The following is a 17,652-nucleotide window of genomic DNA, read 5'->3' on the forward strand; positions in this document are numbered from 1 at the left end:
TAATTTCATTTCTTCTATGGACATGGGATTTTTCTATGAAAAAAAGGTTGAGCAGCTAACCAAATTCTCCGCTGTCTTTGAGCTTGGATGATCTGTCAGGCCCCCAAAGAGCTGTAAACTAACTTGAATACTGAATTGTTTACTTCATATTTCTATGCTTGAATTTAACTCTAAAGCTAACTTCCCTAAATATGTCAGGATTTTTTTTGTATTTGTGGGAGGATAATTTATCTGCCTGAGTTATGTGGGTGGTATGTAAATCACCATGTTTTATTATGTTAATTACATTATCTTCTTGGCTTGGGACATAGCAAGAGCCAATATCTGCTTAGGGACTCGACTTTAAATTGTGGAGGAGTTTAGAATTAGACTGCAGTATCTCTAAACGCTAAATATGAAATAATTGAAGTAGATTTTTTGATTGTTCTGGAATAACTCTGTTTTGTTTCAGTTTGACCAACATATCTGTGAAAGTTACAGTTCCTATTCTTGTGCTAGCAAGCTTGCCAAATTACTTTAAAAAAGGGTTGGCAATATAATCTATGAGTTTATCCACTTAGGACTTTGTGACGCGATAATGTAGCGGACTAGTGCCATTGCAGGACGGCTTTGTGCAGTCGCGGTGGATGCGCGGCCGTGCGTGCGTGCCCCTGGCGCGGGGCTGGAGCGCTGCGGAGCCGTCGGGCTGGAAATGCTATCGCTTCAATAAACTGCCCCTGGACGCTTCCCTGCCGTTATGCTGACACTGTTTGTCGCGGGCCCGGCTCGGTCCCGCTGCAGCGGCGCGGGGCGGGCGGAGCGGCGGCCGTGGCCCCGCGCTGGGCGGTGCTGGGGGCGGACTCGGGGCCGGGTTGGGGCGGTGCTGGGGGCGGGCCCGGGGCGGTGCCGCCGCCGAGCCCCGGCTCGTCCCGCCCCGCCGGCACAGGAGCCACCATGGCGGCAGAGCGGGACCGCGAGCGGGAGCTGCGCTTCTACCGACGGCTGCCCAAAGCGGTGAGCGGCGGGGGGCGGCGGGCCCGGACCCTCCTGCGGCGGCACCGGGCTCGGGCTGCAGACGGACAGGCAGCCAGAGCGACAGATGCTGCTGCTGTCTCGGAGTTCTTGCCAAACGCGCGGTTTCTGAGGGCCTTATCTCACCGCAAAATGCATCGGGTGTTTGCCCGTCTGGTTTGCTTACAGACCGTACTAATCTAATTGCAATTAAATCAGTTGAGCGCGATCTTCATTTTCTCTTTTTGTCCTATTTCCTCTCAGTCTAGCCAAGTAGTCTGGCTCAGATAACGCTTTTTCTCCATGTCCCGAGGGTGTGCCTTACTTCTGGCATATCAGTGCAAGCCTTCCGTGGGGGTGTGTGTGGATTTATCGCGGCTCGTGTGCCGCACTCACCAACCCCGAGGGCACGTACTCCAGCGCAGAGCTCTGCGCAGGCAGTGTGCGGGGAGCCAGCAAACCCGCTTCAGACCACACCATCCTGGCATTCCAGTGATCCTTTGCACTAAGTTGCTTTTCAAGGTGTATGTTTAATGTCTGACAGAATTCTGTGTGGTAATTGTAAACTTGTGAGAAATATAAGTTGTAGCACTGTGTATCTGGCTCAGTCACCAGAATCTGTAAGCAGCCACAGCTTCTGGCGCTTACAATTTCAACATGTTTTCCAGTGTAAAACTTGAGGAGAAGTATTTACTGAATTTTTCTTTTCCTATTGAGAATGGATGTGTACAGGGAGACGAGAGGTAGGTAACAAAGTAGATGCTTTGTGGATACATTTTGAACGAGCTGGGAGGGCGCTAGAGACCCATTCCTTAAGTCCGGAGCCAGGAGATAAGAAGGAGCGAAGGTGAAGTGATTGAGTGGAGCTGAGGATCACAGGTTTGGAGCCCGAAGTCGGGATGGCAATAGAAAGTCAGGCAGAAAGAGGCCTCAGGCAAAGCAGTGCAGTTACTGCAGTTGCTGTTCATGGCAGAGTCTTGCTGTGTTTCTGGAGTGAGGTTAAACTTCAGAGTATGAGCAAAAGCAAAGGGAGTGGGTAGACACCTATTGAATGATGGACATGTATGTTTAACTTGCAGCTGATGGGGAGAGTTCTTGAATCCTTACTGTACCTTTTGTAATGCTGAGGCAGCTATTGGCTTCCTCCTCACACCATCCCCAGAATTGCCTGGAGAGCTCTTTGCTGAGCCAGCTGTGCTCCCATGGAGACCTGAGCCAACAGCAGCCACCAGAGATAGGGCAGTTCTCAGCTGAACCAGCTGCAGAAACCTAAGGAAGTTATTATTAGCCAAAATGCAGATCAAACTCAGAGTGAAACACTGATGTAGGCTACAAGAACAGAAGTATAAACAAGGTGCAGGTGCCATCCTTTTCATAAGTCCATAGGATTTTTATTTCTGTAGGAACTCCATGCTCATTTGAATGGCTGTATCAGCACTGCTACTATGAAGAAACTCATGGCCCAGAAGCCAAACCTTCAGATCCAGAATGGAATGACTGTGATTGACAAAGGAAAGAAAAGAACCTTAGATGAGTGAGTATATGCATGTGGGTGATGAACATTTACCAAAGGTTTTTTATTTAAGTTGGAAACAGAAATGTATGGCCTTACACACTAACTGCAGAAAACATGCTTTTAAGATTTACAGCATAATCTCATATATCTTTTTGATATTTGTATCTACAAAGTAATTCCTTCAGTGCTTGCAAACTAAAAGGAAAACTCTTGTTGATTCATTTCTTCTTTAAAGGATTGAAATTCTTCACTTAGATCATCTGCTTTTCAGAGAAAATTGATGCACATAGTTTCCTTTTTTGGAAACTTCATGTTTTCCTTTTCCTTCACAAAGTTTTGTGGTAGTTACAACTTTTGTTGTGAATGCTTTGTTAGTATCTAAAATCAGAAATTGCCGTTTGGATGTTTCTCTGTATTTCAAGCTACGGTCTGGTTAGTTGACTCCAGTGGGCAGGTGTTTTTAAAATGTAGATTTTTTTTTTTCTACGTACTCTTTCAGTGTCTTTCCAATTAATTTTTTACATTTTATTTTAGATGTTTTCAGATGTTTCAGATCATCTATCAGGTTACCACGAGGACTGAAGATATTTTACTGGTAAATTAATTAAAAGTTCACTTCAAACAAGCAAGCAGTACACACAATCACAATCAGTTGGATTAAGAGCATTGGGTTCCAAGTAACAATATAAAAAATGATCTTTTTCAATTGAAGCTCAAAATAATTATTGTAAAACTCCTGAACTCTCTTCACTATCCCTGAAGGAATCACATATTCCCTCTCTGTGGTAGTATTTCCACAGACATGGGGACCATTAAAAACACATTGGGCCTGAAAACATTGCAAGTGTTTCACAACAAAAAACAACTGGGTTTTTAGTTGTAAATGAAAATATAACTAATTATAAGTATCACTTTTATGATGGTGAATACACTTTTACTTAATCAGATAACTAAAGATGTCATTAAAGAATTTGCTGATGATGGTGTTAAGTATCTGGAATTGAGAAGCACTCCAAGAGAAGAAAATGCCACAGGTACAGTCTTTTCTGGTTTTTAATTTGTGATCTTCTTGCACTATAAAACTTAGTTGAAAACTATGTTAATAACAAGTAAAGTCAAATTTAGTTGCCTCAATAAAAATATACTTTAAGTATGAAAACTGAGATTTAACCATGTAAAAAGCATGTCACTTTCCTGTTAGATTTTTGAGGAACAAAAGGGGCTGGTCATAAGTCTATGACCCATGAGATTGGGTTATTCACTTGAGTATGGCATCTGAGTCTGCTAATATTTTTAAAAGCTGATATATTTTACTTTTTTATTTTTGTTTTTTCTTCTAGGTGTGGTTTAGTAGAAACACATAATAGAAGTCTTATTGTGATTCTCTGATTCACACAAATTAGGAAGAGTTTTACTTCAAATATGTACTTCACAGTAAAGCTGTATTTACAGACAGAATTAGAATTACATGGGTTAGAAGACTGTATCATCTAAAATTAAAGGTGCAACATGAAACTTAGGAGACTAGAGAGCTGGATCTGCAATATAATAAAAATAATTTAAAATGTGTTTGTTCCAAACGTGTGCATGTGTTTGCAGGTATGACCAAAAGGATGTATGTTGAAACTGTACTTGAGGGTATAAAGCAGTGTCAAGAGGAAGGCTTGGATATAGATGTAAGGTAAATAAAGCATGTGGAGCACCTCTGTGTCAAGGCTTTGTGTAGTCTGATGCTTGGTCATGCTTCCAGAGAGGTTTACAAGCCATCAGTATATGAAAGAAAAATGGTTTTAAACCAGATTATATGGAAAGGAAACAGGTAATTAAAATAGGGACCTGACTTTTTATCTTCTTTTTTACTGGTAAAGAGGAAAACCGGGTAAAACCTCTCATCTTTAAGACTGTCCATTCTTTGCAACATTTTCAGGAAAAGAACTGTTTTTCATGGAATAGGCTCCTTTTTCACAGCTCAGCTTCATTGCAAAGATTTAGTTTGATTAGCTGTACAAGCACCTACTGCAAAGAAGAGCTGGTCTTGAGCAGCAGAGAAGTTTCAGAAGGTGTCAGTGGCTGTTTGGAGACAGTTTGCTCTCCTGTCTTTAGAGCCTCTGTAGCAAGCTTTCCTAGATTTATTTGTGGAAACTGAAGAATTTTCATCCTTCGTGTTTGTTATTTCATATCATGGGCCAACTTCTTTCTCTGTGGCCCTCTGCACTTTGGTACCTTAATTCCTAGTACAGTTTCCTATACAAATACTCTTTATACTCAGCCATGAAGTATAAAGAATATTTGTATAGGAAAGTGTTCTAGGAATGAAGGATTGCAAAGGAATGCATTTTTTGTTGGTGTCAGATCCATTGAGCTCCTGGTATTACAGCTTGTATATAGTTTAATGATAATTTAATTTAATAATTTAATGCATTTCTGTCCCAGGCTGTTAATAGCAATAAACAGAAGAGATGGTCCAGCAGTTGCTAAGCAGACTGTTAAACTTGCTGAAGAGTTCCTGCTTTCCAGTGATGGGGTTGTAGTAGGACTTGACCTCAGTGGTGATCCCACTGTAAGTTTTTGGTTAATTTTAGTATGTTCTTGAAGATAGTGTGATAGTGAATGTTGTGTAACAGCAGGTGGTTCTAATCATAGATTTTTCTCACAATTTTTTTCCAGTTTTTGTGCCTAGCTGGAATGGATTGATACTGGGTTAATCCCTGTTGCTGTAAGGGGTAGATACTCTAACAAAGAACCCTTAGATTAGTGTGTGAATGAGAAAAGAACCATTGAAATGCAATGTTTATCTGGGAAGTGTGTGTACCTCAATTGTCCCAGAAAACTGGGTGGAGGCAAGTTGTCAATAGTTTACATTTTGTTTACTGCACCAAGTGTTCATTTCATATTAAGAAAGCAAAAATGTTTGAGAACAGCTGTCCCCAAGCTGAAGTGAAATAGCTCTAGGTGGTAGCTGTGTAAAAGGTATCCAAATCAAGACAATTGGCTTGGAAGTCAGGCATCATCTGAGCTACTGGTGTTTGATCCATTGCTCTAAACCATATGGCACAGGCTTGTTTGTCTTGCTACCTTCCACACTGAAGTAATGGGAAAAGTGGAATGATTTAAATGTAACAGTGTTTGAATGTAGTGTTTGGATGCTGCTAGACTTCTTAATTATGGTAATGGCAGGGATTTTGTCAAGTAAGCTGTAGAATAGTGTTGTGTTCCTGTTTTCCAGGCAGGACATGGTCAAGATTTTTTGGAGCCGCTCTCTGAAGCAAAAAAAGCAGGTCTGAAGCTGGCACTGCATCTTTGTGAGGTACCAGGGTTTTTTGGTGGTTTTTTTTTTTTATTTTGGTGCTTCTCGGTAATTGTAATTTTGTGAAAATCTTGATGAAACTAAAGTTACCTTCTGTGCATTTTTGACTTCTCAGGCCAAAGTATTAATGGTTTGGGGTATTTGAGACAAGAAAACAAGGAGAAATCTTCAACCTTTGGTTCTAAATCTGAATAGCCTGATTATTTCTTCCAGCACTATATAAATTGTGGGTTTAGGTGTGAAATGAGGAGCTTTCTAAGAGATCCACTGCTTTCTTTCTGGTATTAAGATCAACAATCATGTAGTGAAATCCACACAGATTTATGAGCAGTGAACTCTGTTAGTTCCACTGGGAACAGTAGAAAGAGTTGAGCTTTTGTTCAAATGGTGGCTGGAATTGGCTCTGAGAAGCCCAATAATTACTGAAGATAGTTATTTTTTTCTGGAAATTAACCATGACATATGATGTCATCAGCATATTTGTACTTGTTTCTATTTCACTAACACTTTCTTTTGGGTAAGAGATGCTGTGAAAATAGAACTGAAAGTCCATTGTAATTATATAATGTGCTGTTTTATGCTGCCTTGACAGAATGTGACATATATCCTCTCTAGATTCCAAATCAAGAAGAGGAGACCAAGATTCTCCTGGGCCTGCCTCCTGACAGAATTGGACATGGAACATTTCTCAACTCCACAGCAGCAGGTTCTGAAGAGATAGTGTCACTGGTTCAGCAGAATCATATACCTATTGGTAAGGAAAAAAATATTTAAAATTACTTTGTCTCTGGATATCAGAACAGGATATGTGCTGCTGATCTAGTGACACCAGTTTGTGTATCACCAAGGTGACTTGGACAAATGTGGCAATGAGACTTGCCCATAGAGGTACACTCATGACACTTGTGGGGTTTTTGGCACCTTTGTGGCAGCAGTTTTGCTTCCTTCTGTATCTCAGATGGAAGCAAAACCAAATCCCAAATCATAATTTGTCATTACTGTACAAGACTGTGTGGTGGTTCTGTATCTAGTTTGCAAGCTCCCTAAATTTTATACCCCATAGAAATCAATTAGCAAACTTTTCTCAAGAGAAATTATGAAAGAAGCGTAGAAAATCAACAGTTGCTGATTTAAATTTTTATTCAGGACCTTCCTAAGTCAATTAACATGTGTCTTGTTTTAATATATGTCCTCATTTCTTTTTCTGTTTTTCCCTTAGAATTTTGCATGACATCAAACATAAAATCTCAGACAGTGCCTTCCTGTGACAAACACCATTTTGGATACTGGTACAGCTTGGGCCATCCTGCAGTGCTTTGTGTAAGCTTTTTGACTTTTAAGCATGTATTTAAGCAAAGGGCTAAGTGAAGTTGGAAAATTTTTTCTCTGTTTATGGATTAGAACTGACTTACAATTTCTGACCTTGTAGCAAATAATTTGCTTTTAGGAAATCTGTTCAGTTTGAGAAATGCTTTTAATTCAAATGGGAATTGCTAGTATTTATCTTGGTTCTATTGTAAAGTCAGGACTTGTTTCTGTGGGATAAAATGATCAGCTATACAAGCAGTGAACTTCATAGCTCCTTGCACAATGGCAGATTTCTCTTACAAGGCATGATTCCAGTGCTTGCATATGCAGCTGTGCTTACCTGGTGTTCCTTGTGCTGGGTGAGAGCTCCTGCTCTTGATAGTTCTCTTGATAGCTCATTGAGGTCTTTAAGCATTGCAGGTGCCAAGTACTTGTGCTGCCATTGGCAGGGTTTCAGTATTATCCTGTTAGTTTAACCCCCATAATCCATAGCATTGCTCAAGTGAGTGTGTATACATATATATATATGTATTTTATAGCACCTTATAGCTTATCTGGGTAGAAGGAAAAAAGGAACAAGGAGACCTGCACATAGTGACATACCTTGGATATATGCATCATTTGATACCCATCTTTCTAGCAATTTTAATAGGAAATCCTATTTTCTTGATAAATTGTGCCATCATTTTAAGAAGTTTTCTTATATGTTTAAATAATTTATTCATTTTTAGTGAAAATAGGGCAAATAGAGAATTAAATAACCATGCAGAGATGAAAGAACAGCAGAATAAAATGTGAGACAGCAAGATAGAACTGGTTTGTATGTATAGAAAGAAATCTCTTTGATACAGAGGAACTAATTTAAACTTTTTTATTTCTTTCCTTTCAATTTAACTCCAGACTGATGATAAAGGTGTCTTCGCCACTGAGCTATCGCAAGAATATGAGCTGGTTGCAAAAACATTTAATCTGACTCGATCACAGATGTGGGATCTTTCCTATGAATCAATCAACTATATTTTTGCTTCAAATGCAGTAAAATCCAAGCTGAGGGAGCAATGGTGTAAGCTGAAGCCAGCTCTGTTTGATTAACCAGACTGTTGTCCTGAATAGCTCGGGTTTATTAGCTAAGTTAAGAAGCTTTTTTTACTGAAGTCCTCAGCTTTTTTCAGACCTCAGGGTTTTTAACCCAGCCATAAACTGCCTGTATGAATTGAAAGCAACTGGAATGCATCCCTTGTAACTGGGGACAGAAGTAAATGTTCTTTTGGTAGGTGAGAGGGGTTCTCAAGCAGTGACTAAAATGCCAGATGTGTTGTCACCCTGTTTCTCTTGAGTTGATATAACATTTTAAAAATACTTAGTTGAAATATATCATCATAATATAAACATTGAAGAGCTGGAACAAAATAAAGGCAGAGCTATTGGTGTTTAAAACATCTCTGTTGGCAGCATTCAGCCAAGCAATTTGAATGTGTGGTGTGTATTTTCGGGGTTTGTATTGTTTTCAGGTTTTGAGCTCTTGACTGGATGTGAAGACAGAAACCAACTCAGGGAGAACTAAATATTTATACCAAGGAATTACTGTTGTATCTGTTTGTATTGCTGTACATGTGTGACTAAAGCTGCTGAGGGTTGAGTAGCATGTAGGGGTCTCTGCTGGCGCCCTGGGCACTGGTGGTGTGTAGGCACTTAAGAATCTTGAATGCCTTCAGTAACTGAGCTACTTGGCAAAGTGGTCTCATTCTTAAAATGCTTTTTAGAGTTGCTGTTTGTTCTGTAAAAAAAGGAATAAAAATAGCCTCAAGCTCCATGTCTTTGAAACCACTACTTCCAGGTGTGCATGTGTGTGTTTGAGCTGTACAGAAGAGAAGCAGGATTGTGTGGGGTGAGTCCCTGAGCACCGTGCTGCCTGCCAGCCTCTCCCTGCTGCTGTGGCAGCCCCTGGCTCTCCCTGTCCTGGGCAGCCACAGGGCTCACTCTCCAAGCACCTGCCTGTGTGTTCTGGTGCAGAGAGCTCACAGAGTCTGTGAAGGTGCACATGCTGCAGTTTGTGTCATGGGAGTCAGGAGGTCACCTGGAGGATTCCATCTGAGTGCAGTGAAAGAACCAGGAATGTACGTGGGTGGCTAAAGAGCAACACACAGAGCTGGGATTTCTGTGTATAGGAGTCTAACTGTGAGTTACTGCAGTTATTTACACAGCAGAAATGTTACACTTAGGAAGTTGGACAGGATGTGGACTTTTGGAATGAAGAATCACCATCTGATGTCATGCACAGTTCCCAGGATGACCATTGCAACTTGAAATCCTCTTAGTGTCCCTGGGCTAGTTTTCCAGTTTAACTTTTGTAAATAAAACTACAGTTTCCTTCTTTGACTTCATGTAGCATTGTAGTTAATTTTAATTTAAGCACTTCTTGCAGAGCCTGCTTGTCAAATTTACAAACTACTGTTTAGTTTATAATATTGTATAAAAATGACTGTGACACAGAGTGAAGTATCATCACAGAATTAGCCATCAGTAATGGGGCAGAGAAGATTTTTTTCCCTGAATGCAATGGAAATTTTGAGTAACTGCTACTGTAATTTCATGTGGTATAAGATAAGGTTTAAGTTATCTATTCATGTGCAGCTCAACTTATTTTTTAAGTAAACAAAATAGATCTAGAGTTAATATTTTTATTTCCATCTGATTATACAAGAGAACACTTACAGAGCAGTTTCCAGTGCTCAGAGTCTTTACTCATGAAAATGCACACTGGTTCAATACAAGCAGTCTTGAACAATACTGCTTTGGTGATGTATGTGAGAACAATTGCTCACTGTGGCGCTGGTTTCTCTGTTCCTTCTGAGGCAAGCACAGGCAGTCCTCAAAACCTCAGCTCCCTGTGATGAGACTGGTAACCATTCCATAGCTTTTCATAATATAGCCACTAAAGTGTAAGTACACACTGCTCCTCAAGATCCTAGCTTGGCAGATCATGTACTTACATCAATGATTTATATGGCTGCTTGAATATTTAGGTGTTTCAAAATAATACATTAAAAAGAATGGATGCAGGTAGGGACCCTGCATTAGCTAAGCGATTCAGCTGATTAAAAGGCTGGCACATCCCTCCTGTGAGCCCTAGAGAGTGGGCATTGGTTAGATTGGAGTGGAGAGGGCTCTGGGGGAAGATCTCATCAAGGTTTTTAAATATCTGATGAGAAGAAGTAAAGATGGAGCCAGGCACTTCTCAGCAATACCCAGTAACAGGAAAAGGGGCACAGACTGGTTCTGTGTGGGTGGCTGAACAAGGGAATGCTCACCCAGACAGGCTGGGGAGTCTGTCCTTGCAGACACTCAAACCTAGCAGTGACTTGTAGCTTTAGCAAAGGAGGTGGACTGGGCAATCTCCAGAGATGCCTTCCAGCCTCATCTGTTCTGTGAAGAAAATATACAAATATACAAATGATAAAGTCTCTATATAAATACAAAAGCTTTTAAAATTAAATACTGACTTAACTGAGTCACTCAAGTGACAGTTTTTCATCAGGCTTGGTCAACAGCAGTTGGCTGATTCGTGAAACTGTTTTTAAAGAATAGTCTATTCACCCTTCATAGCCTTCCTTCTTTCACAGCCATTGTGGAATCCTTTGGTGCCATCAGGACCTTTAGGCAGCCTCAGCACCCCTACAGGGAGACCGTCTGCATTTTGTATTTTCCGAGCCAACATGGGACTGCTGACAGGGCTCTTCTCTTGGGTCAGAGTTTGTGCTTTCCTTCTCTGCACCCAGGGGCTCCCAGAAGGAGTGATGCTGCTGTCTGAGGAATAATCAGTGTATTTTTTTGGAATTTCAGGGCTAGTGCTTGCGTTAATCTTGCTGTCTTCAGCCAGTGGAGATTTTTTCGTTCCTTTTCTTAGTGAAGATGGACTGTTCCAAGGACTTGATCTGGGTGACATGTTAGGACTCAAATGGTTGTTAGGGTGGATGATGGGGCTCAAATTACTCGTGGTATTTGCTGTGGTACGTTTGCGTCCTGACCGTGGTGACGTGGGATTGCTCTCCGGGTCAGAAGAGCTGTTGGCTGAAGATTCATCACCAGCAAACTGAAGTTCCTCAACTCTCTTGTTAAGGGATCGAGCCTTCTTAAGGCTCTTGCTGGTATCTTCATCACGGTTCTTGTCTTTGGGAACTTTTTTCTTTGGTGGTTTCATGCCTATTTGGACAACCTTCATGCCGGTCTCTTTGTTTTCAGCACACATGAACTCCTGAGCACGTACAGCAGCTTCTACTTCTTCGAATTCTATAATTGCACATTCCTGGGTTCCCAGCTGGGTGTACCGATTGCTGACCCTCCTGATATCAGGTGGGAGATCCCTGCCAGGCTTGAGAATACGAACTGATGAAATTGCACCAAAAGTTACAAAGGCTTTGAGGAGGTGCTCCATTATCCTTTCTTGCATGCATCCGTTTTCTTCTTTGTTAAGGGCCTGCAGCTCAGGAATCATGTGGATATCATACACCAGTAGCATCCTGGTAGGGACATTTTCACTTGGAAACACTGGAACTGGAGTATTTCTTCGAACCTTTTTGTTATCATCATTGAGCTCCAGAGTGCTGGAGTACTTCAGTGCATAGGCTGTGGTTCTCCAGTCACGGGTAAGGTGTTTCACCTTCGGGACAGACACAGGTTAAGCACACAACTGAGCAAACCCAATCAAACTAGTCACTGAATTTTAAGGCAGATGCAGGCTTCAGTCTACAAGCAGAACCCTGGATTTAAGTTTCATGTAGCAGACTTACTGAGAAAGTATACCTTTTTCATGCTGTAATGGGCATCAGTGAGCTCCTGTAAAGCTCATGTCCTGTTGAATCAAATGAAAACAGGAACTGGCACTAAAGCTCAAACTGGGAATCATTGCTACATCTGAAAGCCTGCTCAACTAGTGGTTGGTCATTCCACATCTAGGCCTGAACCATGATCAAAATGTATGTTCTTATAGAGGTTACCTTTGCCAAACAAGAAGTTTTGTTAAGTTTAAGTCTTCATTGTGTTGAACTGATCTTTCCTCCCTCAAAAATCACAGTCTAGAAAACACCCCAAACTTTTCCATTTCATTAGATGTTTATAACGAGTTTATCTGTTACCAGTATAATCTGAAGTTGTTTGAGGAAATTGAGTGTGCCTTAACTTCTAGACTGAATAACTCTGCAAAACAATGATATATAGAATCTTGACAAAGTGTTTCTAGTGTAATTCTAGAAATCAGTTATGTACAGATTTACATAGGTCTTTCTAATATATGGAGAAATGTATTTTTCTCCTTACATTTCTAATGTAAGGAGAAAAAACCAAAAAACTCCAAGTCTAAGGGACGTTGGTTACCAGATAATTTATACTACTCTTCAGTTTTAGTTCTCTGTCCAAAAGTCAGATTCACTGTTCCTTCTCAGAGACAGGAACGTAATTTTACCAGGATTACCCAGCTGTTCATGAGTAGTTGTCATGGAAATTAATTTTATCTAATGTCCTCCTGTCTCAAAGAATGATAATTTAAAAGCATAGAGGCTTTAAAGCCAATTATTTCCCTGGCCAATCATCAACGAGTCCAGCAGTGAAAGTTCTGGATGAGTACAAACCTAACCATCATAGCAAAACCAGGCAGATAAAGAGAAAGACTATAAAGTTGCCTGTATAAAATGTTACTTTAATCTCTTCTACTGTTTTTAGATTCATCAGGCTTGCATGAGACCCTTCAAGTCTTAAAAAGTTAGCTTACCTTCTTAAATGAAGTGAGGAGTTTAACACTGACATAGCCCATCTTATTTCTTCTCACATGCTTCAGAAGGAAGGCATCTTTCTCAAGGTTCTCATCTGAGAAGTAATATTCAATCTGTGCTATTAACTTCTGGATCAGGTCATTTTCTGGTGGTTTCCAGTTCTGGTCAGAGTCATCATCATTTTCACCACCACTGGAAAACAGTTAAATCATTTTATCAACAGATCTTCATTTTCTATTAGTGGATTCAAATAGCCTTTCAAAATGAAAGGGCATAACCATTCTGGTTGCAACTGACCTTAGATGTGGGCACTGGACAGGTTTGACCCACCAGCAGAGCCAGCAGGCTCAGAGCATGAAGCTTTCCAGTCAACACAAGGACTCGAGTTCCTGAGCTCATTCCAAAAGCTGATATCAGTGCAGAACAATGAGACATCTACACTAATGGCTTGAAAGCACTGACAACTCAATTTTCTACTAAAACATGAAATGAAGGTGCCCTGGAACTTGGTACTGTACAAAGTTCCTCCAGTTACAGTGTTATATTTTTCAGTGTGAAGCTGTTAAACATAGGCCTGACCTTTATGTGCTTCATGAGTAGTGTCACATACCAGAGAATGAATATTCCAACTGGATGCAGTCATGATTTCTTAAACCTCTTTGCTGCATGGATGCAGGAGCTGATATGCAGGGAGTAAGGAGGACTGACAGGATTGCTGCAGTTTTATAGGTCACTTCCAGAGTGACAGAGTAACATAACCAGCAGTTTAGCACAGGGGCTAAACCTGCTGGCTTGTGTACCTCAGGAACATGTTTATATGCACACATGCAGGCCCCTCATGAGGAATGACCTCATGGGGTCATTCTCATTTCTTCTCTTTATCTCCCGTATTGTCTGGGTACCTTGCCAAAATGGAGCACTGTTGAGCATTCTATTCCTCAAAAAATACTGCAGCCGTGGATTCAAGATAAACATCTTGCCATTTGCAATGTTTGTTGCTGTAATAGACATTTCCATTTACAGGTGACAAAAACGACAGGGTCATTTTTTCAAGCTGTTAATGGTCTAGTTTTGTGGGATCATCATGCAAGTTTCTGTTAAAAAAAATAAAAACATCCACTAAGTAGGCCATAAATTGTGTACTAGTTTGGTCTCCCAGGTACATTAGTAATGAAAAGGAGCCATGCATTTCCCCAAAATTGTCTTAAGTAGCTTTTTCAGGCTTTGGAATCCTTAGGAAAAGGAGCAGGCATCACACAGGAGTGCTGTGCGGCCAGTCTGGCAGGGAGGATGCCGCCAGAGAATCCCCTGCCCTGGACAGGTCTGTGCGCGGTGACAGAGGCAGTGGCTGCAGTGCTGTGGCTGTGCTGCTCTCTGGAGAGAGTGGGTGGGTCAGGGGGCTCTGCACAGGAACTCTGCCTGCTGCTGGCACCACTTACAGCAGCTCTCTGGCACCTGGCTGTTTGAAGCTTACAGTACATTTATTTGTTATAGTTCTTCTCATGGTAGGGCAGCACATCTGATATGTGTGGATACTTGCACAGTCCTGGAAGTCTCCCTGTTAAAAATCTCCCCAGCCTTTAATAGGGTACAGTTCAAAGGAATGACAAGAATGAGAGACCAGGACAGAGAATTTCTGTTATTTGGCGAAGCCAGAAGTGGAGGATGATAGATGAAGTTAAAATCAGGATGGTAAAAAATATCCAGTACCCAGCTGTGAGTGCTGGTTTCAGGAGGAAGCAAAAACCAATGGTGTTTGTTTTTCATTCATGATAATCCCTTCCCACTACTTCATTTACTACTGATTCAGAATGAGTCTGAGTACAAGAAGCTTGGAACACTTCAGCCTTTTTGCAAATCCACACTCTGCTAGGAAAACCTTGCCTTTAGTTCTGGATCAGGCTAACGTTTATTTTAGGGATTTATTAGCATAGATATTTGTTCAGAGACAAAAAGGGTGTTGTGCTTTGGAAAACAACAAAAATGAATTGCATGTTTGCAGAGACCTACAGCATTGTCATACTGAATCAGGGTGAAACATTTCACCTCTCAAATATTGTTCACAGTTTGACCTGTACACTATTTCTATATTTGGCGGACACATCAGTTTTTACAAAATCTTATGGGCTCTTACAACAGCTCTCACTAAATGCTGCATGGAAATACAATAAATGCAGAAATTTGTAACTAGCACCATGTTAATTTGTGATAATGATCAATTTGCAGCACCTCTCAGGTATCAAATTTATTACAAAAATAGTTGATAAATCATTTCAGTCAACATTGACAAAGAACCAAACCCTAGTAGTTATTCACAACTTTTTTTTTTTTTTATTCAGAGCTTTGTGATTATATGCTTGTAAAACAGAATGAAAAACAATCTTTCAGCGTGGTGACTCATCTGGTCATTAGTCACACAAGAAACTAAACATATCTACAGAGAGAACAGATCTGGAATTTTAAATATCTCACAATATATTAAATTGTTTGGATAGCATCTAACCTTCTGAAAAATTTTAGCTGAGTCTCCAAATGAATGAAGTATTGCATTAATAAATACTGTGTGGCAATGTAATTTATAAGTTCCAAGAGTACAGTCACTCAAGGGCAGTCCATGTTTGTTAACAAAACCATGAATACAGCACTGGGTGCCTACTGATGGCAAGCTGTCTGCAAGCTTCAGCTGGAGAGTGGGATGGCTCATTCCCAGCAGTTTTAGATCATCCCTAATAATTTTCCTAATGTTTGTAAATAATTTCCTGTCAGATGCTGCATTCCCAAAAAAGGAAATCCTTAGGTAAGGTTATTTGTAAATGGCAGGAGCATGTGTAAACTCCATTCACCTACTTTTGATGTGGAGTTTTTAGAGTTCCCTCCATGGCAACATCTCTGACCTTTCCTGATCAGGAGAAGGCCATTTACAAAAAGGCAACCTCCATAAGAATTGAATATACAACAACACTGTCAGCAGACATTTCTGAAGACAATACCTACTGCAGAGGATTAAATAAGTTACGTTTAAGAATATTTAAGAGCTATTGTCTTCCAAAGCTTGGAAAAATAACCATGTTATTTTTTCCTAGTCTAGGCCAGGGCTAGAAGCTCTTCACAAGTAATACTATCATAGATAACAAATGTAAGTAATATTCTGATTTTAAGAAATCAGTACATGGAATGCAATAGTGTAGGCTGCTGTACATTTTTATAAAAATACAACAGTCACATATGATTTTGGAATAACTAAGCTGACTCAGTTTAAAAACCTTAACTGCACTGTGCCTAGCTCTGTTCAACTCCTGTTTCTGTAGTCCATAGCTGACAGTTTTGGCAGCTACAGAAAATGTCTCACTCCCCTACAACCCCTCTGTAATTTAAAATACTACATTGCAGTTCATTCTGAGTCAGTGCTAGGTATGAAGTTAGAAAATCAGTTAGAAATAATAAATGTTCAAATAGAATACTGAATTTCTTGCTACTGTACCTAAATTTTTATGTGACAATTTATGACTCCATCTGCAGCTTTACTACAGACCACAGGATGAACTACAACTAGTAGATCTTTGTCTTCCTGCAGTTTGCTGGCACAAAAATCCTGGATGTTCCTTTTACAAGTAAGAGATTCTGGTAAGCTTCGAAGCTATTTCAGGCCACCCAGCCAAAACGGGCAGAAAGAGGGAAAAAACCAAAACACCAAACCCCAAAACGAAACTCCAAAACACAGCTACAGCTAACCCCCGCAACGTTTCTGTAAAACGCAGTGAGTTGGAAATGTCGGGGGCATCAGAGCCCGGCGTTTCTGCTCTGGGGAGCCCCGGGCCCGGCAGTCCCGTCGGGGGCGGGTGGGTGGCAGCCCGGCGGAGCCATCGGTGCTGCGGGCAGCTCCCTGCCGGCTCTCCGTGCTGGAGGCTTTCCAGCGTCTCCCACCCGCCCCTCGGCGTTGCATCAGCCGGGCCCGCTCCGTTCCGGGGGTGTCGGCGGCGGCCCCGCTGCTCGCCCCGCGCAGCCCGCCCTGCCCGGGGGCTCACCTGGAACGCCCGCAGCGCCCCGAGTCCTCCTCGCTGCAGCTGGGGCACCGCGCTCCGCCGCCGCCCTCCTCCTCCTCGTCCTCCTCGTCCTCCTCGGCTGCCGCCTGGACGGCCACTCGGATCTGCACGGGGCCACTCCCCGCCGGCAGCTCCGGCCCGGCGGGCGCGGCCCCGGGCTCTGCCGGCTGCGGCTGGGCCATGGAGCTCCCCGGCCGGGCTCAGCCCGCGATGCCCCGGGTTGCGACAGCCGCCGGCCGCCTCCCCTCCTGTCCCCCCCTGTCCCCTCCCGCTGGGGCGGCGCTCCCAGCTCCACTCCCCCGGCGCGGCCGCACGGCAGCGGGAGGGTCCGACCCTCCTCCAGCCATGCCGCCCCCGGGCCCGCCGGGCAGCTGAGGAGTCCTTCCCTTGACGGCTGAGCAGGGACTGCTTTTGTTTCACCAGAAAACAGCGGGCTCCTCGCCGGAAAGCAGCGGTTCGGCTGCTCTTCTTCTCCTGGTGCAGCCTTGGGGCTGCGCCGCCGCTCCCTGACCAGAGCGTTGCGTTTCTGAAAGTCAGAAAGGTTTCGCTGGGGTAAGTGTGGTTTAAATGCCGAGGGTGAGATTTGGAAAGAAGATACGCGAGTGAACAAGGACGTGATTGGATACGTGCTGGTTTTGCAGAGGAGTCTCCTCTATAGTTCTGCATGGCACTTACACGGAATAAAAATATTTCCCCTTAAGAACTAATTAAAATAGAGGC

The 17,652-nt window shown here is 42.1% G+C and overlaps 2 protein-coding genes across 2 annotated transcripts; one reads left to right on the plus strand and one right to left on the minus strand.

The window, feature by feature from the left end:
- Positions 1–906: 906 nt before the first annotated feature.
- ADAL (adenosine deaminase like) lies at positions 907–8,951 on the plus strand. The gene is made up of 10 exons (XM_064722389.1): positions 907–993; positions 2,394–2,524; positions 3,041–3,101; positions 3,453–3,540; positions 4,106–4,187; positions 4,940–5,066; positions 5,733–5,813; positions 6,429–6,567; positions 7,033–7,133; positions 8,022–8,951. Exons 1-10 carry the CDS (start codon positions 934–936, stop codon positions 8,211–8,213), a joined length of 1,062 nt encoding a protein of 353 aa, XP_064578459.1. The 5' UTR covers positions 907–933; the 3' UTR covers positions 8,214–8,951.
- Positions 8,952–9,788: 837 nt separating this feature from the next.
- Positions 9,789–17,172, minus strand: LARP6 (La ribonucleoprotein 6, translational regulator). Its single transcript, XM_064722388.1, has 3 exons — positions 16,915–17,172; positions 12,889–13,081; positions 9,789–11,781 (listed from the first exon to the last, which is right to left on the minus strand). The coding sequence occupies exons 1-3, from the start codon at positions 17,112–17,114 to the stop codon at positions 10,711–10,713; spliced, it is 1,464 nt and encodes a 487-aa protein (XP_064578458.1). The 5' UTR covers positions 17,115–17,172; the 3' UTR covers positions 9,789–10,710.
- Positions 17,173–17,652: the final 480 nt, after the last annotated feature.

This window comes from Zonotrichia leucophrys, chromosome 10, assembly GCF_028769735.1.
Source record: "Zonotrichia leucophrys gambelii isolate GWCS_2022_RI chromosome 10, RI_Zleu_2.0, whole genome shotgun sequence".
NCBI lineage: Eukaryota > Metazoa > Chordata > Aves > Passeriformes > Passerellidae > Zonotrichia > Zonotrichia leucophrys.